The sequence below is a fragment of the Dipodomys ordii genome, unplaced genomic scaffold, assembly GCF_000151885.1.
Source record: "Dipodomys ordii isolate 6190 unplaced genomic scaffold, Dord_2.0 Scaffold12, whole genome shotgun sequence".
NCBI classification, from domain to species: Eukaryota; Metazoa; Chordata; class Mammalia; order Rodentia; family Heteromyidae; genus Dipodomys; species Dipodomys ordii.
In genome coordinates, this window is record NW_012267228.1 from 24425991 (window position 1) to 24450456 (window position 24466).

At 35.0% G+C, this 24466-nt stretch overlaps 1 protein-coding gene across 1 annotated transcript in view; it reads left to right on the top strand.

Moving 5' to 3' along the window:
• Window positions 1-24466, top strand: part of Dnah12 (dynein, axonemal, heavy chain 12) — a 173264-nt gene that overhangs the window by 76697 nt on the left and 72101 nt on the right. The window contains exons 36-48 of the mRNA XM_013010371.1: window positions 1763-1951; window positions 3861-4012; window positions 7711-7849; window positions 8399-8565; window positions 9715-9970; window positions 12393-12692; window positions 13910-14088; window positions 14444-14636; window positions 17534-17695; window positions 19015-19209; window positions 22083-22216; window positions 22960-23122; window positions 24289-24369. Of these exons, the coding sequence (XP_012865825.1) occupies window positions 1763-1951; window positions 3861-4012; window positions 7711-7849; window positions 8399-8565; window positions 9715-9970; window positions 12393-12692; window positions 13910-14088; window positions 14444-14636; window positions 17534-17695; window positions 19015-19209; window positions 22083-22216; window positions 22960-23122; window positions 24289-24369 (2310 nt within the window). The remainder of the gene's footprint in view (window positions 1-1762; window positions 1952-3860; window positions 4013-7710; window positions 7850-8398; window positions 8566-9714; window positions 9971-12392; window positions 12693-13909; window positions 14089-14443; window positions 14637-17533; window positions 17696-19014; window positions 19210-22082; window positions 22217-22959; window positions 23123-24288; window positions 24370-24466) is intronic.

Genomic DNA, 24466 nt, shown 5'->3' on the forward strand with positions numbered 1-24466 from the left:
TAGGTTTTTTACTATGGTTTAGAATTACATTTGTGTTCAGTTAGTAACCTATAAGATCTGGAGCAGTTTTTTTTTTTTTTGGTGATCACTGAAAGAGTAGCTGCAAATACTCAAGTTGCCTGATCTGATATTCTGATACAGTAAAAAGCACTTCGTGGAAAACAAAATGTGTAGAATGAACCCAGAATGAATGGCACTATTGCTTATGAATATCATAATACTATATTATCCAATTTGGATATTAATTAATTCATATCCCACAATGAATATTTATATTAAGCCTGTTTGGACTTTATCTGAATTGATTTTGTCTTAACATTAAGCAGAATTTAGGAACTAGATATGCAAGACCAGGTTCTGGTGTCCAACCAGCTAGATGGGCCATTGCAGACAGAATCCATGGAGGATTTAGTGAGAGGAAGTCAGTAGCCCTTCCCTTCCCTTCCCTTCCCTTCCCTTCCATCTGTCTTTCCTGTGGTTTGAACTCAAGGATGTGTGCTTGGCAGACACTCTGCATTCCGAGCCATACCCCATCCCTGTCTGCTTTAGTTATTTTTGGGATAGGGTCCCATGTTTATGCACAAGGTAGCCTGAATCACAATTTTCCTATATTAGGCTTCTCTTGTAATTGGCCTGACAGGAACATACACCACCATGCCTAACTATTGGTTGAGTTAGAAGTCTCAAACTTTTGCCTGGACTGGCCTCAAACTGCAATCCTCTCAATCTCTGCCCTTTGAGTAGCTATGTTTACTGGTATGAGCCACCATGTTTGACTTACCACTGTATTCTTAATGTCATGAGGTTCTCTTTTCTTTTCCCTTCTGCTCTATAACAATAGCACTTCCTTCTCATTGTTTCCCTTCACCTTGTCTTTGCAGAAAACCTTCTACCTCAACATCTCACATACCAGGGTTCCTTGCTAACTATAACCTCTTCATTTCTGCCTTGCTTTTCACTTTTATATCCCTCCACTTTAGAAGAAACTGAGTTGACATGTGTGAAGTGTAAGTTATTACCTTTCTCTCTAGGTTTGGAGCTCTCACAGTTCCAAACATTGTTCAACATCTATCATTGTTAGCTCCCCCCATCCCCCTGAGTCCTGGGGCTTGAACTCAGGGCCTGGACATTGTCCTTGAGTTTCTTTTTGTCCAAGGCTTGCATTCTACCACTTGAGCCACAGTTCTACTTCTGGCTTTTTGAAGATAAATTAGAGATGAGAATCTCACCAACTTTCCTGTCTGGGGGTTGGCTTTGAATCACAGCCTCCTGAGAAGCTAGGATTATAGTGTAAACTTCTGTTTGGTGCCTGGCTTGTGTAATGCAGTTTTTATAGATGTTGGCTAACTGTCTGCGCTACTTTGCATTCTCGCTCATAGTATGTTTTAGGAATTATTCCTTATCAGTACTTTTGGGTTATCTGTGTGTGTGTGTGTGTGTGTGTGCCACTAGTGCCCTGCTAAAATTTTCTTTAAAAATAGTATGCTGGTGGCTCATGCCTGTAATCCTAGCTACTCAGGAGGCTGAGATCTGAGGATTGCGGTTCAAAGCCAGCCCGGGCAAGAGAGACCGTGAGACTCCTATCTCCAATAAACCACCAGAAAACCGGAAGTGGCGCTGTAGCTCAAGTGGTAGAGCGCTCACCTTGAGCTGAAGAGCTGAGGGACAGTGCCCAGGCCCAGAGTTCAAGTCCCATGACTGACAAAAATAAAAAATAAATAAAAATAAAAATAGTATGAATTGCTTTTTTTTTCCACCACAGGCTTGCTTTATATTCTCTTTGATTTGGTCTCTTGGAGCAAGTTGTGATACAGATGGTCGTGTTTTGTTTGACAATTTCGTACGAACAATCATAACAGGGAAAAATGAAGAGAACCCATTGCCAGACTCTGTGGGTAAATGGGAATGCCAGTTTGATGAAAAAGGCCTGGTCTACGACTACATGTATGAGGTATGACATACAATGCTTGTCATGTAAACTGTAAAACTCAGACTCCTAGATCAGCACACCAAATATGCATTCTCATCTCAGGAAGATTTTTCACTCCTAAGGATGAATTTTATAGTCTTTTCTCTGTAGTTCTCATGTAACTTGTGGACAGCATTTAATAACACCTTATAATTTCATATTTAACTTTATTTTTTTCTGTTTTATCAAAGAAGTAACATAGGTTTCTTTAATATAGTAGGCATTTAAATATTAATTTTGTTCATACAAATTTTATTTTATATCCCATAATATCTAGGTAGAGCCTTAGTTATAATTTTATATATACAAAGCAAGGACTCAAACTCAATTATTCTGAATAATAGTGCAAGATGCTTTTCCCAAAGCACATGTGAATTCAGAATTTTAACAATATGACTAGAGAAAAGGAATGTATGATCCTTAATTTATAATCATAGTGTAAACTCAGTAAACTGATCTACAAAAGTGAATAATCAAGGGCCTACCACAAGCATATTCTTTAAGAATTTTGAAGGTAAATGCCTAAATATACGGCGTGGACAGCAGTTGTCATAGGGAAAGGGAAAATGGGAGTAGAAAGCTCCTGTTTATCTTAGTGATACAACAACATGTTGGAAATGGACTTTACAATTTGGGAGGGAGTCAAAGGTGGGGAGAGAAAGTAGAAGAAAAATGAGGGGGGGGTTAACAATATTTGACAAGAAATATACTCACTACTTTAAGTATGTAATTTTAACCCCTATGTAGATCACTTTGACAATAAAATTAAATAAAAAAGAAAGCTACTGTTTATCTTAATATCTTAAAATGTTTCACTCTAAAATATGTATATATAACTAACATAAATTTAAAAGTAAAAAAATCAAAATTAACAAAGCAGTGTTTATCAATACTTAGAAAATTACCACTATCAAAACACAAAACATAAGTACATGTTTCATGCTAGCAACTAGGAAAAGATTCTTAGGGCCAGCAATAACACTGGAAGAGAAATCTTAGACTCTTGCTATTTTGTCTGCTATAAGCTTTTTTTTTTTTAACTTGTTAGTGGGAGGCCTGAGGATTTCCAGGGATAGGAAAGGACAATGTAGAGAAAAAAGAAATGAATGAGAATTATGGAGAGTAGAAGATGGTTGGATGTGCCAGCAGCTTATTAAGCAAGTATTTCAAAAGACTTTCAATATTATACAATTAGTATAGCTATGTTTATAGGTCCTGGCTAAATGTTAGCCTGAATTAGATCATCAGAGAATAATTCTAGAGAACCAAATAAAGAGAGTGATAATGATACTTTATATGAAGTTAGTTTATCGCCCATTTACTTCAGGATATAAAAAACATGGGTTTGGAGGTGTAACTCAGTTGGTAAGAACACTAGGCAATGATCAACAGTGTCAAGTATCAAGTACAAGTCTTGGTCTCAGACCTAAGAATAAATAAATAAAATAAATGAAAATAGAAATAAAAACATGAATCCAACATTCAGCAACTTGACAAACAAACATGAAAAAAAGCTTTGAAATACATACTTAGTATATTCAAAAGAACAACTTAGAGGCATTTTAGAGAAGATTAGATGTTAAGAGGACATTAAAGAAAGCATTTTAAGCTTTAGATATGTAGAATTTATGACTGTCTTTACATTATTCAACTTTTAGTTAAAAAGGGAAAATAAAAAATATGCATCTTAAGTTGGATGGTAGGTTTATAGGTGTTATTTTTAATCTATTTTATGACTTAAAAGAATAGCTTACATTGTTTTCTATGACTCTATTATAAACTTATTTTATTATAAAAAGACTAAAGTTATTAAAAACAAGTGAGTATTGAAGGAGCCTTTCTGATACAGCAAATATATAGTCATAATATTTTAAAACATGTTCTTTTGTAGTTGAAAAACCGAGGTCGGTGGGTCCATTGGAATGAGCTAATTAAAAGTATTAATTTAGAAGATAAACGTGTCAAGATTCAAGATGTCATAATCCCTACAATGGATACAATTAGATACACATTTCTAATGGATTTGAGTATTACCTATGCAAAGTAAGGCACTCTAGACATGAATTTTAAATGTAACAAGTATTTGATGTAATGGAATTGATATGTCACTAATTGCTTTTAGCAAACCAGGTAAGTATTTTTCCTTTTGACAGTACTAGGGTTTGAACTCAGGGCTTCAAGCTTTAGATTACGTCATGCCACCAGACCACTAATAGAAAACTAGAATCCAGGTTTCCAACTGCCTACCCCAAAACCCTTGTCTTCATATTTTGTTGTCCCAGTCTCCTTCTATTTTCTCTTATTTGTAAGAGCAGATAATAATGCAATGTTCCTGTTAAAAGCTATTCATTTGACTTAAGGGTCAGTATACTGACTGATCATGATTAATATTCTCCCACTACACTTAGCATTACCTAATTTAAAATTTAAAATGAAAACTGAAGGAAGTTGAGGTGTAGCTCAAGTGGTAGAGTGCCCACTGTGAGCAAAAAAGCCAAATGAAGAGTGTGAAGTTCTGAGTTCCATCCCCAGGGCCAGAAAAAGAAAATTCAAACTGAAATCAGAAGAATACATTATAAAAAAAATCCTGTTCATATCTAATAACAACAGATGCTGGAGGGCCAAAAGGGAACCCTACTGTACTGTTGGTGGGAGTGTAAAGTTGTTTAACCACTCTGGAAAGCAGTATGGAGGTTCTCAAAAGACTACACATAGAGCTCCCCTATGACCCAGTAATGCCACTACTGGGCATTTATCCAAATGATCACAAACAAGGCCATACTAAAGATACCAGCACAACTATGTTTATTGCAGCATTATTCACCATAGCTTAGATATTGAACCAACCCAGATACATCTCAGTAGATGAATGGATCAAGAAAATGTGGTATATACAAACACACACACACACACACATACATGGGATTCTGTGCTTCCATCATAAAGAATGATATTGCCCCATTTGTTAGGAAGTGGAAAGACTTGGAAAAGATCATATTAAGTGAAAAGCCAGACCCAAAGAAATATAGGTCCCATGATTTCCCTTATTTGCAATAATTAGTAATCATCTAGGATAATCTTATCAGATGAGCAGAAAAGCTCAGAAGCTATGAACATATGACCATATATGATTATAAGTGAAATGAACCCCAAGATCTGGCCATAAGAAGTTCTTTCTTTGTTGTTGTTGTTTTTAATGTACTGTGGGTTTTTTTGTTTCTTTTGTATGTACTTCCCCCCTATGGCATATCCCCTGTTGTCACTATACTTGATTTTGGTACCCTGCATCTTGTATATACATTTATCTATTTTTGGGGGGGGGGGAAGGGGAATAACAAAATGTTGAAACAAGGACACAGGATGACCCATTGCAACAATGATACTCGCAAGACACCATGTTGGAAATGAACTTTACAACTTTGGAAGAGGGGGGGAGGAATGAGGGAGATAGGGCTGGGAAGAGATAGTAGGAGAAAAACAAAGTAGGGTGGGGTAACAATGTTTAACAAGAAACGTACTCATTACCTAACTCCTGTAACTGTAACACCTCTGTACAGCATCTTCACAATAAAATAAAATTTAAAAAATCCTGTTCATAAACCTAGACATGCACACAGGTCTGTCCATACCAATTTTCTCAATAACATTTTTAGTTATTTTCCTTTTAAAATTTTAGACATAATCTGTCATTTATGCTATTTAAGTAAGTTTACAAAACATGCATTAATGTCATTTTTTATAAGGAATCTGTTTCTGAGTGCCTTTTATGGAACTTATCCTTTTGCGTGTGGTACCAGTGATAGAACCCAGGGTCTTGTGCATGCTAAGCTCTCACCACTAAGCTACACCTCCTGCTCTTGGTGTGTTGAGACAGTGTCTTGCTATGTAATTGAGGCTAATCTCTCAAAATACTGCTTTTGCTTCCCACGTGGTAGGATTATAGGTGTGTACCCACGGTACCCACACTGTTTTGAAAACAGGAAAAATAGGCTTATGAGGAAAATTTTTTATCTTTATTTTGCATGGAAAGTTGCATTTTTTTTTTTACTGTAGAAGCTAATATTAAAAACTTTCTAGTCAGGCATGGTATGTTACTTGGGAAGCTGAGTCAGAAGGATCAGGCCAACCTAGGCAACATAGTTTGAGATACTGTATTAGGAATGTTGGGATAAATAACAGCCAAACAAGACATTTGCCAATGTTAATAAATCCCTACTACAGAAATTGTGCTAATGCTAGTACTTTTAATAAATATGTATAAATATATAGGTATAAAGAAAATCACTTATATTGATTCACATTTATTAAAATATATCTGGAGCAGGGCATTGGTGGCTCATGCCTGTAATCCTAGCTACTCAGGAGGCTGAGACCTGAGGATCGTGGTTTAAGGCCAGTCTGGGCAGGAAAGACTGTAAGACTCTTATCTCCAAATAACCACCAGAAAACTGGAAGTGGTGCTGTGGCTCAAGTGGTAGAGGACTACCCTTGAGCTGAAGAGCTCAGGGACAACACCCAGGCCCAGAGTTCAAACCCTACGACCGACAAAAAAAAAATTTAAAAAAGCAAAACAAAAAAACAATATTTGGGCAATAGTAGTAGTAGTGATGTTAGGTATTGTAACAAAACAATTGCAGTATTTAAGATGACATTTATGATTTCTGTTGGTAACAAAAACATAAGTACTGTTAAATGTTAATTGATGCATTTTAGCTAAAGCATAGAAAAGATGTAACCTTTTTGTCATCCAAGTTCACAGATTTTTGTTTAAATTCCAAGGATTTTATTAGCTTGATTATTATTTAGATCACTTATTTATTAAACTTATTTTAATGATAATGTTCATAAAGTATTATCCTAGAATATGTAGGTGAATTCTCCAAGATCACTCTAGTTTTAAAGAAATTTAAGTTAGTGTTTATAATTGTATGATAATTAAAATTTTTATATTAGCATAATTTGATATGAGTCTACTTCTACCTAATATAGTACCAGACTTTGTGCTTGTTTTTATGTATTGGGGGATGACAAGTTACCACCCTCAATGAAAGTATTTATTTTTAATGTAGCATTTTTCAAATTTGTATTCCTCAGTGTTTTGTGAACATAAATTTTCCTGTTCCTTCTTAACATTAATAAATTTCACTCAAGAATGACAAATCAAACTTGAGACTCTACTATATAAGGAATTTTTTGTTTTGTTTTTAGAGAAACACTTTCAATTATTAACTTAATTGGTTTTAAATTGTTATGAACAGTTGTACATAATTATTAGCTTTATAATTCACTTTCATTAAGTACTCACATAAATTTTATACTATTCAGGTAACTAAAACATCCTGAACCTATCTACTACCTTTACCTAATTGTTCTATTCCACATTCTTAACTCCATTTCTCTATATATAAAAAAAGAGATACAAATATGCTGTATTTTGAGGAGGCAAACTTGACTTATTTTGAAAAGCTAAATATGTTACTTGTCTTATGTCTTTTATATATAGCAACATTAATGTAGTCAAATGATAATTTATTAGTATTTAAGTTTGCATTATTAGGCAAAAATGTACGTGTATCATTACTTTGACTAGATTTTCATGAAGTAGCAGTTATAAGTAAAAAATGTAAAGTTTTTAGATTAAAATGATTTATTTAAATTTTCAACTAAATCCTGCTTCCTTTAGCAAAAACATATTCTGACTTTCTTTTATTTTGAATGACATATTCATTGTTTTCCTAAAGGCCATTGCTTTTTGTGGGTCCAACTGGCACAGGAAAATCAGTGTATGTGAAGGACAAGCTAATGAATCACTTGGAAAAGGATCGGTATTTCCCCTTTTATGTTAATTTCTCTGCACGGACCAGTGCCAATCAGGTTCAGGTTAGTTTAAGTCCAGATACTTGCATGTGTAATTATTATTTGCAGTATTTGATAAAAGTTTAAGATTGTATAGCAAATGAGCAACTGTGTAAATTTTCTATAAATTCAATGGGAATATTTTACTAAACAATACTTATTAAGTTTGGCCTCTTTTTTTTCACTTGAGTAGAAGCAACAATTCCTTAACTGGAAAAGAAAAATACGCTCTCCACAGCAGTAGTAGCTTGGAAGGAGAGAATTTTCACTTATATTTTCTGCTTATTGGATCTTTAACAACATGGCTGCTTGTGTAATTTTCTCTAACAGGAGCCATGCATCCCAAACTTTGCCTCTAGATATAACGAGGTGAAACTATTTCATGTCTATTCATTCCCCAACTTCATTTTTGCACTACAGGGGTTCAAACCCAGGACCTTGCTTGTTAGGCAATGCTCTACCACTATGCTGCATCCCCCAATCCTTGATACTGATTTAACATAAGCAATCATAATAATAATAAGTCTGTAATACTATTATAGGTAAATATACTATTTTTTTCTAACATTTCAGAATATTATTATGGCTAGATTGGATAAAAGGCGCAAAGGAGTTTTTGGACCACCTATGGGAAAGAAATGTGTAATTTTTATAGATGATATGAGTATGCCTGCATTGGAGAAATATGGAGCACAACCTCCTATTGAATTATTACGACAATTTTTTGACTGTGGACATTGGTAAATATTTAAATAAAGTCTTAATAAGCCATAGCAAAGTCTCTCATTATGCACTTAGTTTTGCAAAGACAAATATTAAATTTCTGCTTGTAATCCTAGCTACTCAGGAGGCTAATATCTGAGGATCGTGGTTCAAAGCCAACCCTGTCAGGAAAGTTTGTGAGACTCCTTTCTCCAATTTATCACAGAAAAAGCTGTAAGTGGTGCTGGAGCTCAAATGGTAGAGTGCTAGTTTTGAGCAAAAGGAGCTTACGGATAGTGCCCAGGCCCAGGGTTCAAGCCTAGGAGTGGCAATAAATAAATAAATAAAATTACCAAATTATTTAGGGAATATAATGATTGCTCAGACTTTCTTATATAGAAAATTTTGGAAGAGTTTTTCTTTTCTTTTTTGTTTTTCTGTGGTACTAGGGACTGAACCCAGGGCCTCTTGGATAAAAGACAGGTACTCTACCACTGAGTCACACCACTAGCCCAAGAGTTTGTTTTTTTCTTAAAGATGAGTCTCATTATGCTATGCATGTTGGCCTTGTGCATTCAAGTAATTCTCTTACTTGAACACCTTCCATAATAGGCTTCTTTCTATATAACAGTATATATACAATTTAGATAGCCTTATGTATAAGGTTATGAATAAGATTTCAAATGAAAAAATAGGAAAATATATTTTATATTTGCGTTACTGGGTTATTGAGTGTTTAAAGTAAGACATTTCTGGGAATAAAAAGGGAAAGTTACTGATACTTACTCCAGGACAACAAGAACAAATCAGACTTATCCTAGGTAAAATGGGATGTGTAGTCAGTAAAATGGGATGTGTAGTCACTCGACCTATAACCAGTTACAAGTAGGTTGCAGATATATCCTTCTATGCTTCTAGATTTGGAGAAAAGGAATAATAGAATCAAATTGGAAGGAGCAGTCTTAGAAGAGAAAGGGAATGGCTAGAGGAAGGGACATTCTGGACACCCAGAATCTGAGAAATAGAATCTGTGGCACTGAAAGGGAAATAAAATTCTTTAAGTAAAATATTGTCTTTTACTCGAAGCATTATCTAAAGTTATTCTTTTACAAAAGCTAAAATCAGATTGAATTTCTAGCGCTATTTATATTTCATTCCATCTTATATTTCTTTAAATTGCTTTCCAGGTATGATCTTAAAGACACAAGTAAGATCACACTTGTTGATATAGAGCTGATGGCGGCCATGGGTCCTCCAGGTGGTGGCAGGAATCCAGTCACTCCTCGTTTCATTCGTCATTTCAATATTTGTACTATTAATTCTTTTAGTGATGAAACTATGGTTCGAATTTTTTCATCAATTATGGCATTCTACCTTAGGACTCATGAATTTCCTCCAGAGTATTTTTTAATTGGGAACCAAATAGTCAGTGGGACTATGGAGGTAAGCAAATAATACAATGTAAAAACAATATTATGTATTACCCTCATTTGGTCTTTTAAAAAACATATATTTTTCCTTGGGGTTGGAGGCATGGCTTTGGTCATAGAGCACCAGCCAATGTGCTAAAGCAAGGATCAGATACTGAGTTTGAGTCTTGGTCTCAGACAAAAGAAAATATTTTTCCTTTAGCTATCTACTTTGTTCTTCATTATTAGAGAAGCTGTTTAGATTTGAAAGCAGAAAGATCACAGACTTTGAAATGAGAATCTAACTGGGATTGGGGCTTTTGTGTGTATTTCCTAGCTCTATGATGGAGCAAGTAATTTGACTTTTCAGAGGCTCAAGTTCTCTCTCTCTCTCTCTTTTTCTCTCTCTCTCTCTCTGACTCTCTCTCATTTTAGTATCCCTTTCTCCTCCCCCACCTACTAACAACTAATAGCTTTGTGGGTTTAATATTTGAATCACACTCATCCCATATAACTCTCTACTCTCTACTTTCCACCTCCCTTATTTATTCTGGTTCATCCCCCAATTAAATAGTCCTGTTCAGAGGCTTCTCCTTCCAACTTACTTTCGGTGTAAATTTTTTACTATCAAAATTGAAAAGTTTTTTTTTTTTCTGTTGTGGGACCTGAATTCTGGGCCTGGGTGCTGTCCCTCAACTCTTCAGCGCAAAGCTAGTGCTTTGCTCTACCACTTGAGCCACAGTGCCACTTACAGCTTTTTCTGCTTATGTGGTTCTGAGGAATTGAACCCAGGGCCTCATGCATGCAAGGCAAGCACTCTACCGCTGAGCCACCTAAAGTAGAAAAGGTATAAGCAAAGAGGTATATACTAGTCACCTCTCCATTACTATAACAAGTAAGGGAGGTAATTTACTTAAAGAAGATCTTTATTTTGGCTCATAGTTTCAGTCCATGATTGGCTGACTTCATTGTGGTGGACCTAAGACAAGGCTGAAGCATCAAAGCAGAGGCATGTGATGGAATAGAGCTTCTCAGCTCATTACAACCTCCAAGTAGAGTTACAGGAAGGAAACTGGGACAAGGCATTTCTTTAAGGACATGACCTCAATGACCTCCAATTAGGTTACACTTCTTAGTTTCTATCACCTCCCAATAATGCCAGCATGTTATGTGTCTCTCTAGGGATAATCTATCCATGAGGTCAGAGCTCTTAAGATCCCAATAAGTTCCCCAAAGCCCAATAGTTGGCATCCAAGTCTAACATAGAAGCCTTCAAGGGACATTTCAGACACAACCATAACAAGATAGTACATTAATTCTGATATAGAACAGTGCTTATTTTTATAAAATATAATAATTTGAGCATAGTTTTGAAAATAGGAGACTTGTGTAGAATGCGATATGGAAAAGAAAAGGATTCTCCCTTTTTCCTTTCTGTCTTTGAAGCATTAGAGTTCCTAGGTGTGGAGTTTGGAACAGAGGATGAATTATAGAACACATGCAAATATAAAGTAATTTTGTTAAGTTTTTATTTGTCGGACTATATTGTACATGTTTAAATTGATTTCCTTAAAGAATATAGTGAATATGGTGAATGTAGTACAAATAAATTTTATTTCCATATTATATCAATTAAGATTGAAGGAAGATAGGGGAGGCTGTATAAGAGGAAAAAGGGAAGGAAGATGATGTATGGTTTTGTTTTTTTATACTTAATTTTATTATATCCTATTACATCTATAATAAATTACAATTTATTATGGAGTATAGATGGAATAATATTTAGGAATTTTTCTTTTTTGGTCAGTTGTGGGTATTGAACTCTGGGCCTCAGCCCTGTCCCTCAGTTCTTGAGCTCACGGCTAGCACTCTACCACTTGAGCCACAGTGCCACTTCTGGTCTTCTGAGTGGCTTATTGGAGATAAGAATCTCACAGACTTTCCTGCCTGAGCTGACTTTGAACAGCGATCCTCAGATCTCAGCCTCCTGAGTAGCTAGGATTACAGGCATGAGCCACCGCACCCAGCAATATTTAGGAATTTTAAAATACAATTTTATTGTTAAGGTGTTGATTTTGTTTTGAAGTCAGTGAAAATAGGAAATTATCTTATCCTCCTTGTTTGGAAAACTTCAGAATGAGTTATCTGATTTCACTATTGCAATTTTAACTCCAAGCCATCTTTAGCTCAGGCCATCTTCAAGTGGGACAGTGATTACAACTGGAAAGTAAGCTTGGATACAATCTAAGCTGAGAGATTGTCAAATGCTTCAATTTCATACTGCCTGGTTGAGTGCTATGGACAAAAATAAACATAAATGCTATGTTAGGCATAGTATTTGATATTTTTTCCAAGTTGATGTAATCTGATAGGACATAAAAATTTTATATTATTTGTTACACCTTTGCTAATTAAGAGCATTTCATGTTTGCTTTTCTGTATATTTTCATATACAGATATATAAACGATCCATGGAAAATCTTTTGCCCACTCCCACAAAATCTCATTATACTTTCAACTTGCGTGATTTTTCACGTGTCATCCTGGGTTGCTTACTCATGCAAAGAGATGCTGTGGAGAGCAAGCACACTATGATTCGTCTGTTTGTTCATGAGGTTCTTCGGGTGTTTTATGATCGACTTATTAATGACACTGATCGAAACTGGCTCTTCTTATTAATTAAAACTGTTATAAAGGACAATTTTAAAGAATCATTTGATGGTGTCTTTTCACATTTGAGGAAAGAGAATGCACCAGTGAGTATATTTATGTATGTATTATGTATGTATTCAAATATGTCTGATTAAAGCAGTAAAACTTCTTGAAGTGTATAATAAGCTTGTTGATGCTTGTTATTGAACATACTCTTGCAACTTTTTTCATGAATAGGTGTTATTTTGAGAGGTTTTCAGAGGAACATGTGCAACATAGAAGTTATTTAAAGAATAAAACCTTTTATGATAGTGATACAATAATTGTGATGCTATTAGCCACTAGTAATTTCTTAATAAATGGAGTCACACAAAATGATTCTTTAGTCTCTAGGGAAGAAAACCTCAGCACTTTTATTTTTATTTCATAAAGATATAATTTTAGATATTAACTTCAGGTATTTATATGTTAATTTTAGAAGTATAATATTTCCCACCTTAATGTTTAAAAGATGTCCCATAATGGATGAACAGATCAAAAAATGTGATAATATATAGTATATGATATCTATGATATATAGTAAAATATTATATAATAATTGTGTGTATGTTATCTTTTATATAATGGAATATTATTCATCCATCAGGAAGAATAATATTATGTCATTTTGGGGAATTTGATGGACCTGAAAAAATTTATCATATGTGAATTAAGGCTCAGAAAGACAAAACGAGCATGTTTTCTCTCACATGTTGAAGTTAGATTCAAAATATAAACATATACAAAACACATACATGGCCATGTGCATATTATACACAATCAAACTGACTTAAGTATGGTATATGCAGGAATGGATTCCAGTGGTGTAATTCCTTGAATGAATTAACTTGAGGCTTAATAAAATGAATACCAAGTAGCTGAAATATGTTTTGTCTGAGAAGAGTGGGACTTAAGGAGAGGGAGCAGAAGAATGCAGAGAGGAATACTGGGCAAATATAGTCATAATTCTCAATGTACATATTGAAAATGAAACCAGGTAACTTGAGAGGATGAGTAGGGTTGGAATAGATAGGGAGGAGAATGATCAAAGGTGTGATATTGACCAAGATGCATTGCAGTTTGAAACAAACCTCTTTGTACAACTATTTAAAGATAATAATAAAAATAAGTTAAATTAAAAAGTGAAATATATATTTATGTATAGATATGTATATATCTAATGATCTTTCCTAACATGGATAAAACAAAATTTTATACATTTTCCTAAATTTATCTTGAAACAGATTTTAGATTTTGTAATCTATCCATTTTTGTCCTATAGGTATCTGAGGAAGATTTAAGAAATCTCATGTTTGGTGATTATATGAATCCTGACCTTGAAGGAGATGACAGAACTTACATTGAAATTCCAAATATCCACCATTTTAGTGACGTTGTAGATCAGTGCTTAGATGAGTACAATCAAACTCATAAAACAAGAATGAATCTTGTTGTGTTTCGGTACCTACATTTTTTATATTGATGCTAGAAATGGCTATTTATGAAAAATTTTAAATATTTTAAATTAAAAGATGTAAAGAAAAATATAATTAACACCCATCATCATAAGAAGATACAAAATACAAGTACCTTTATAACTAGGGGTTCACTTTGTCCTCCATCATAACCTATAGTACTAAGAAGCAATTCGTATGTTCCTTTGGACTTTCACAATATATATCTTCCCACATTTATATGCACAGTCTTAACTTTGCATGTTTTATTTTAAAAATAAATTTGTGTATATTTACAGGATAATAAAAAAGTTATAAATATGTATGTTGTCATGTATAGTAAGATTGCTGTTTTCTGGCAGGTATGTCTTAGAACATTTATCAAGAATATGTAGAATTCTAAAGCAATTCGGTGGAAATGCTTTGCTTGTTGGACTTGGAGGAAGTGGTCGTCAATCTTTAACTCGTCTGGCTACATCTATGGCAAAAATGCAGATTTTCCAACCAGAAATTTCAAAAAGCTATGGTGTGAATGAATGGAGAGAGGATCTGAAGGTAAAATTATGAGCAGATCTTGTGTCTGAAATGCTAATAGTACATTCTTTTAAAGGGAGAGCTAACCATACTGCTCCCCATCCTGAGTGCTTTACTTATATGATTTCATTCTATATGTGTGAGAGTGAAATGCAGCAGGCATAGTTGTCTCTGTGTTTTAGTAATCTGAACACTGAAGCTGAGAGAAGTGACATTCAGTTAAGCAAGTCTTTCTAATGCAAGTTATCCAGCTGCTGCTAATTGCATTTTTTATCTTAGTTTTGGGAGGACTTATTTCAGATAAATATATAATTTCCAGATGGTTAAATATGGACATCACAGGTTGGCTTAGTAGCAGAGTGAATAATACACAGAATGTACAAAGTCCTGGGATAGATACTTAGCACCTAAAAAATGAACTTCATGATTACAATAATGAAGATGTCATGAATGTTTTAATAGTTTCTTCAGAGCTTTGTTCTTGTCTCAGCAACCAAGAGAATAGTGCAATGCACACTTACTGCTTCATGCTTATGTTGTGGTGATCTGTGTTTTTTTTTTTTATTTGTTTTTTTGGGGTCCGGTCGTGGGGCCTGAACTCTGGGCCTGGGCGCTGTCCCTCAGCCCTTCAGCTCAAGGCTAGTATTCTGCCACTTGAGCCACAGCGCCACTTCTGGCTTTTTTTTCCTGCTTATGTGGTACTGAGGAATTGAACCCAGGGCCTCATGCATGCATGGCAAGCGCTGTACCACTGAGCCATCTTTCCAGCCCTGTTTTTTTTTTTTTTAAATAGAGAATTCTAAAAGAGAAATAATGGAGTAGAAAAGAAAGAAGGGTCTGCTGGTCTTCCACTTTCATGGGTCCTTCCCACTAAATATTTGAATTCTAAAAATTAACATAGAAAAATGGTAGAACCCCAGCCAATGCAAAAAAAGGTCCACAGAGATGGAAGAAGAAAAAATACATACATACATATATATATATATATATATATATATGTATATATATTTCACTCACACCTTAGAGGAAAAAAATCATTCATTTACTTGCAATCAAAAAACAGATTCAAGAAGCAGCATATTTTCTTACTACTTCTTAGAAGAACATAGACTTTGAAGTCAGACATATTTAGTCTTAAGTTCTGTCTTGTATTATTTGTTAACACTGTTGTCTTGGGCTTCTTACTAAATTTTTGTGCTGTAGTTGTTCCTAAAAACGTACTCATCTTTTCTAGGTTATTTAACTTGTTGGAAAATCATGGTTCCTACTATATTCCTACTTTTTTATTTCTATGTTTTAATAATTTGAGTGTTCTCTCTCATTTTCTTAATCTACCTGAGGTTTTGTCAATGCTGTTGATTTTTTTTAAATCTTTATTGATTTTTTTCTGTTCTTTTAAAAAAATTTTTAATTTTTTAATTTTTTTAATTGTGAAAATACTGTACAGAGGGGTTACAATTACATGGGCAAGATAGTGAGTACATTCAAGCATTGTAGTCTCCTCCTTTGTTTACCCTTCCCATCCCTTCCCATCCTCCCTCCCCCCCCCCGATTTTTTTTCTGTTCTGTATTCTCTATTTTATTTATCTCTATTCTTAACTTTTTAATTTTTTCCATTTTGCTAATTTTGGGCTTTGTCCTTATTTTTGTAGTTCCTTGAAAATATATAGTTGTTGTTGATTTGAGATCTTTTTTTTTTTCTGAATTTAAGCAAAAACAAGTTAAGAGGAACAGTGTCTTTTAGCTTACCTTAATTGCGCGCGCGCGCGCGCGCGCGCGCGCGCGCGTGTGTGTGTGTGTGTGTGTGTGTGTGTGTGCGTGCGCGCGCTGATATTGGGGTTTGAACGTAGGACCTTGTGCTCTCACTTGGCTTTATTGCTCAAAGCTGGTGTTCTACCACTTGAGCACAGCTCCACTTCCAGCATTTTAGCGTTTAATTGGAGATGTCTCACAGCCTTTCCTGCTCTGGCTGGCTTTGAACCATGATCCTCTGATCTTAGCCTCCTGAGTATCTAGGATTACAAGCATAAACCATTGCCCATTTGGTTTATATCTATATTTTACTTAATTGTAAGTATATAAAACTTAATTTTTAATTTTGTCTGCATTTAACAGTCTGCTTCAAAGTTCCTGAAATTTTATGAGTCACTACTATCTAACAAAGATTTACAAATAAGTTCTAGCATACTACTGACTCCATAGCTTTATTTTGGTTACAATTTGCAATAACAAAGAAAAAATGGACAAAAAACTAGCTCAAGCTATTTTAAACAAAAGAAGAAATGTGGGTTACATATAACCTTGACTGAATTTAGGAGCTAAAATTATATCCTTAGAAATTATTCTTTCTAGCTCTGTCTGTTGGTCCATTTCTGTAGTCCTAGCTATTCAGATGGCCAAGATCTGAAGAATAGCAGTTCAAGACCAGATTAGGTAGATATGTTTGCTAGACCATCTCCAAAATAACCAGCAAAAGTCACTGCTGGAGGGATGGCCCAAGTGTAAGAGCATAAAGCCTCAAGTTCAAACAAAATTTCTTTCTTTGGCTCTGCTGTTCTCCATTTGTCTTTTATCTCCAGAAGACATATTCCATAAGGGAACATATGGTCCCAGTAATTTAGATTACAGCCTTTAGAGTCCTCCATTTCAGAATGAGCATTTTTTTCAAGTCCATCTGAGTGAACTATCAGTGTAAATGGGTACTGCTTGAATCTTCTTTTGAATCAATGGTTATTTAGGGAAACTGACTAGTTTGGATAGTCTACCTACAAGATGAGAAAAATGAAGACTGATTGACACACCTACAAGAACCAAAATGCCCTTAAATAGATACGTTGTTAAAAGAATAAGAAAGGGATGGAAAACAAAACCAACAGATATCTACCACATTCTGCTTACAAGTATATTTTTATTTTAAGGCTCTTTTGAGAAATGTGGGTGTGAAAGGCCAGAAGACAGTCTTTCTAATTACAGACACTCAGATTAAGGAGGAGGCTTTTCTAGAAGATGTTGATAGTGTGCTCAATACTGGAGAAGTTCCTAACATTTTTGCAGCAGATGAAAAGCAAGAAGTGATGGAGGTAAATGCTTTAGGGAGAATGCTTGTCTCAGCATGGTTATCTTATCTTGAAACCTTTTTCCCACTCTTTAGGATTAAATATAGTTTATGGAATTAAAACTGAAAAATGTATTAGCATAACACAAGATTTTTTGGTTAATTTTAATTTTTTTCCAGTATACTTATGAGGCAGAATTTTAATTTTACAATTCCTAACTTCATAATAATAAATGTTTTACTTGGCATGGTTTTAGCATGGTTTATTAATACAGTTTAGAATCCTAAATTGATACTAGAAAGTATGGCTTGAGGATAGGAGGAAGATAAATATGACTTTAATGTCTCTTAACTCATGGCTTATTATTACTCAGAAACTAATTTTAAACATTTAAATAAAACAAGTTGCCTAACAGTACTGTTACATGAAAGCCAAGCATTGTGATCTACTGGCCAAACTTTTAAAATATTATTTTATTGTTATTATTAAGGTGTTGCACAAAGGACTTACCACAAATTTAAAAAATCATATAGCACCTATGTATCAGATATCAAATACTTTGATCCTAATTTCTAAAATGTTTCCATACAAGATCTCTTGTAATAGTAAGTTCTTCCTTCCTCATTTACCATTGCTACTTGTATCCATAGAATTTGTCACTTACACCTGGATGTTTCATTCTTAGTCTCCAGAGATAACATTTGGATTGAAGTACATTCAACCTGGAATATTAGACAGTCTGCTTTTGTCCTCTAAGTAACATGAGCATAATACTCTCCCACAAAGAATTGTTATGAGATTTGGGAATCAATACAATGCACATTTATGTAATGTTAGAAACTTAGAAAGCCCCAAGTGAGTATAGAACTAGTTCATGGCATGGATTGGGGGAAGGATAAAAGAAAACAAAATGAAATACAGATTCTTTGCTTTTTTTGTAGGAGATGTCAGGACTTTAGAAGGCTGCTGATGAAACAGTGATTCTCCTAATTCATAGGAGAAATTTACCCTCTCTATCTCCATTTAAAGAAGTTACCTTTGGAAAGTGGCATTTCCTAAGCTCTGCCAGGTCTTCCTGCTCACTTTAGCTGTTACCTGTCTTTTCTTCTTATCATTTTGCTTCTAAACGTTTCCATAACTTTATCTTTTCTATTTCACACTTTTTCTATTTCATATTTTAAAGACAGCTATGTTTTTAATGGTTGGCCATTCTATTGATATGAAAACAAAAATGTTCAAGACATTTATAGGGGAATGATAAAATTTCATGTTTTAACATCTCAGATCTTATTATCAGCAAATCTATTTTTATTTACATGGTTTTACTTTCTGATATTCTCTAGGGTGTTCGCCCAGTAGCTCAGGCTGGCAGTAAGCATGATGAACTCAGTCCTTTAGCCTTGTTTGCTTTCTTTGTGAATCGGTGCAAGGATAATCTTCACATTGTAGTAGCCTTCAGCCCCATTGGAGATGCCTTTCGAAATCGATTGAGACAGTTCCCATCACTCATCAATTGCTGTACTATTGACTGGTTTCAGGTTTGTAATTTATGGGGAGGATGCTAACTCTTGGAATTTTACTGAAATCTTATTCAAGATTAACATACAAGTAGGGCTCATCACTAAGAGCTAATAAGACTAGATGTTCACCAAAAGAAGCTTATACACTGGAAGACACAAAAGATATTTAGCAGCCAAATTATATAAAAGAGCCATAATGTTGACATGTAAAAGTTATTTATATGAAAACACCAAATTTCTGAAATATTCTGAAGATGAATTAGTTGGAAGAAGGGCATATAAGGAACCATAAAAGAGCATATATACATGCCATTCATATGATTAATGATTTCTGATACTGAAAATTTGTTTGATTTCCCTTTGTCTATTTATTATCAATTTTATGCTTAAAAGTATTTTTGCCCTTATTCAGATACACATATGTATGTCTATGTATGATACATATTTGGAGCTAAAAAGAGACTTATTAAAAGAATTGGCTCACATGATAATGGGGGCAACAAGTCTCAAGATCTGCGATCAGCAAGCTGGAGACCCGAGAGCCAATTATGTAGTTCTGCTCTAAAAACAATCAGGCTTACGGTCCAGAAAAACTAATATTTCACCCAAAGTCTGAAGTCAGCAATAAATCAGCATTAGCTTAAAACTGAGAAAAGGAATTCTCCCTCATTTGGAAGAGTCTCAACATTTTTTGTTTTATACTGGTCTTCTATTGCTTGGATATCCTCTGTTGACACTGAAGAGGATAATGTACATTACTTAGTCTTTTGGTTTAAATTTTAGGCTCATGTGAAAATACCCTCACAGAGAAGGTGAAATTGATTGGAATATAGTGTTAACATGCATGGAAATGCAACAGTGAACTCCTTCCCCTGCCTGTAAAACGGATATGTGAATAAATAAAAAGAAAACAAAATAAAAATATCCTCACAGAAACATTCAGAATAATGTTGGAACAATTTCTGGGCACCTCATGGTCTGGTCAAGTTGACATGTAATGTTAATCAGCCTAAAGGTGTGAACCATGGTTCACTATGGGAAGTTGAAGGGAAGAAGATTCATTCTAACTAGAGGAAACATCAAGTTAAGAGGCCCCGAGGCAGGAACATGCTTGGCATATTCTAGAAAAGCAAAAGAAATGTTTTACTGATGTTGAAAATCCTATACAGGAAGAAAATTTTGACCAGTACGGTGGGGCACATCTCTAATCCCATCACTCAAAAAGTTATAGCAGGATTATCAAGAGTTTGAGACCAGCCTATCTCAGCAAAACAAAGCAACAAATAAAGCAATTTTGGGGTGGAAGGGGTGACACAAGAAATCAAGCTTTGGAAATATTTTTTAAAATTTATTTTTATAATTGTCAAGGTGATGTACAGAGGGGCCTTTGGAAATTTTAATGGGAATTGTGAGTGACTATTAGTAAAAAAAAATAAACACATTGGATTTTTTTTGTTAATATGTAAAATTTGGGGTTGTGGGTATATACCTCAGTGGAAGTATGCTTGATTAACAGATATGGGGCTGTGGGTTCTATCCTCTGTGACACATGCGCGCACACACACACACACACACACACACACACACACACAGAGTTCTGAAGTTAAGCACAGTAGAGCTTTTATGGCTTAAAAAAGTCATCAGGATCCTAAGTTCTTTTTGCTTTACTATGCTTGGTAAGTGATTTCTAACTTTAAAGTAAACTTATGGTGCTTAAGACGGCTGCTAGAGCCAGGCGCTGGTGGCTCACGCGATCTGAGGATCGCGGTTCAAAGCCAGCCCGGGCAGGAGAGACCGTGAGACTCCTATCTCCAATAAACCAACAGAAAACCGGAAGTGGCGCTGTAGCTCAAGTGGTAGAGTGCTCGCCTTGAGCTGAAGAGCTGAGGGACAGCGCCCAGGCCCAGAGTTCAAGCCCCACGACCGACAAAAAAAAAAAAGAAAGAAAGAAAGAAAAAAGATGGCTGCTAGAGTTACAGTTCTTGCAATTTTATTCCAGAAAAGACAAAGACGAATGAAAGTAGGGCAAAAGGCACACATGCCAGTTCTATGTAACTCACTGAAGGTCTCTCCCAAAGTTCCAACAACTGCTTATATGTTATTAGCTATTCTCAATTGCAATGGAGTCTAGGAAATGTCTTTTAGTTGGGCATGTTACTATTGAGAATAAAACTGGAGTCTTAAGGAAAAAGGGGCTAATAGACTTTGAATAGACAACTAGCATCTTCTGCCACTGACATGCTAACATTTACAATGCCTAATAGAAGAGTTGAAAAAGCAGTGTAATATATCTTTGATATATAAAATATTATTGACCATTTACATCCTATAGTCCTTATTTTAACTTTAGTGTATAAAATGCCTCTGTAGCCTAATAAATATTGTAAACTCAATCCTTCTAATTCTGTTTTCCTCATTTAAGTCCTAATTTTCTTGACTCCAACCTCTTTTCGCATAGGAAGGCATTTAATTTGTACATTTGATTTGGGGTTACTCATCTTGAATTTCTTTTTTTTTTGTGGGGGGGGGGTCCAGTCGTGGGGCCTGAACTCTGGGCCTGGGCGCTGTCCCTCAGCTCTTCAGCTCAAGGCTAGCGCTCTACCACTTGAGCCACAGTGCCACTTCTGGCTTTTTTCTTTTCGCTTATGTGGTGCTGAGGAATCTAACCCAGGGCCTCAGGCATGCAAGGCAAGTGCTCTATCACTGAGCCACTTTCCCAGCCCCTCATCTTGAATTTCTTTAATTTTTTAAAAATTGTTATTACAAAGGTGATCAACAGAGGGGTTACAATTACATTAGTCAGGTAATAAGTAAATTTCTTTTTGGACAGTGTCACTCCTTCCGTTGCTCTTTCCCAGAAATTTTATAACCTTTATTTTTCTTATTTTTAGCCATGGCCTGAAGATGCTCTTGAACTTGTAGCTGTAAAATTCTTAGAAACATTGGAGCTTACTGAAGTTGAGCGACGTGAGATAGTTCCAGTCTGTAAACACTTTCATACCTCTGTAATGAATCTTTCAGACAGGTTAGTAGTAATCAATTTTGAAATAACATGAATGCCTTGTATTTTAAAGCATCTCTTCTTTTAAAGTCCAGAGGTTTAACATTTTATTATGTTTTTGAAAAATTTCTTATCATTTAATTATTAACATCCTCCAGCTTCCAGTAATAGAAAGCTGCTTTGTCTAGGTTTAACAAAAGGAAACCTTTATTATAAAGATCCAGGATATTTCACAAACTCAAGATAAAATACTCCTGGATCTCAAAAGTTACTGGAATCAGGAGTTTGAAGGCAATGTGCTACAGCCTGCAGAATTTCTCTGAGATATCGTTTTCGCTATGTAGATGTATAGTAGTCTTGCACTTGTGGCTTTATGCCATTCAACCAACACATAACGTATTTGTATGAGGAATGACACATGCTCACAGTTCTATCTGTAGCCCTCTTTCCAACTCTGAGTGTATACATTACAGGCTTGGATCCTTTACAAGCTTAGCTCCTTGTGACTTATTAAACATGTAAAAATAGAGCCTGTATCTTTTTTTTTTTTGCTGTAGTTTTTCTTTTATATACATCTTCATTGATTTGTACTTTTAAGTTGATCATTTTTACTTGATATTTTTTGGCAGGAAATTAGAATATGGTTATGTGTAGAAACATCTAAATAAAAATAAATATATAAAATGTAACATTTGTTCTTAAAGGTTGTGTTAATGCTGTGTTGCTTTCCCCTACTTATCATAAGGTGCTACCTACCTCTCCTTTAGGTTCTTGGAAGAATTAGGTCGACATAACTATGTTACTGCTACTTCTTATCTTGAACTAATTGGCTCATTTCGACAACTTTTGACTAAGAAGCGGCAAGCTGTCATGAGAGCAAAACAACGATATGTAACTGGACTTGACAAATTAGCCTTTGCTGAGTCTCAGGTAAATTGAATGAATTGCTCAAAATGTTTTAGAGAAATTCGTTAAGTTGCCTATAACACAGAGACTCAGACATACTTTTTATGATTTTAAAAAATAATTTTGAGGGCATTTGGAAAAATGTAAGAAGTCTGATGATTTTTATTGTAACAGCTGTTAAATACAACATTTAGTTTGTGATTATTAAAAATTTTTTTGGCAGTACTCATGTTTGAACTCAGGGTTTTGCACTTGCTTTCATTGCTCTGGTTATTTTATTTAAAAAAATATTTGTGCTGATACTGGGGCTTGAACTCAGGGACTTGAGCTCTTACTGGGCTTTCTTGCTTAGTACTGGTGCTCTACCACTTGAGCCACTTGGTGGTAATTTGGAGATAAAAGTCTTTTCTGTTCAATCTGGCTTTGAACTTTAATCCTCTGGGTCTCAGCCTCCTGAGCAGATAGCATTATAGGTATGAATACTATTGCCAAGCAACATTGGTTATTGTTGAGACAAGTTTCTTTCTTTCATTTTTTTTTTCTGTCCAGGCCAGCCTGGACCATGATCATTTTATTTACATACTTACTATGTATACAATGACAGGTGCATGCTGCCCACCCTCAACTTTTTTTTCTGACATGAGGATGCATGAACACTTTTTTAAACAGTCTAGCTCAGATTTGTGACTCTCCTGATCTCAGCCTCCTACACAACTGGGATGACATTGCATCAGGTTATTGGTTGAAATGAAATCTCAGAAATTTTTTTGCCTGCGTTGGCCTCAAACTATGATTCTTTTCATCTTAGCCTCCTCAGTAGCTAGGATTACTGGCATGAACCATTAGTACCTTGCCATTGTTAGAGTTAGTTCCATATAAGTAAGAGAGGCTTTCTTGTTCTTTTTTGCGTTGTATACTGTGTACATGGTATAAATGGGAACACTTGAGCTGCTGCTTTCTTTTCTGGTTGCATTTCCTTCATGACCCTGGCATTTTCTACTGCAGTGAGATATACTACATACTGTTTCAAGGAAGAGAAAAGTTTGTGTGGGGAAAAAAGCTGGATTTACTCTCTTGGTTTTATCATGCAAAAACTTGGGAAAAAAGTTGAGTTTTCTGCCCAATTTCTTTATGTGTTATTCCAGTATCTATGGTAACAATGGACATTTAATATCAAACTGTCTGTTTAGGTTGGTGAAATGCAATTGGAGCTTGTTGAGTTACAGCCCAAGTTGGAAGAGGCTAGAATTGAAAATGCACGAATGATGCAGGTATGTTTGCATTGATATCAAAAGAAAATTACAGTATGTAAAATTAGTCTTGAAATCAAGTCATAATTTTTTCAGTCATTAGAGCCAAAGGACATTA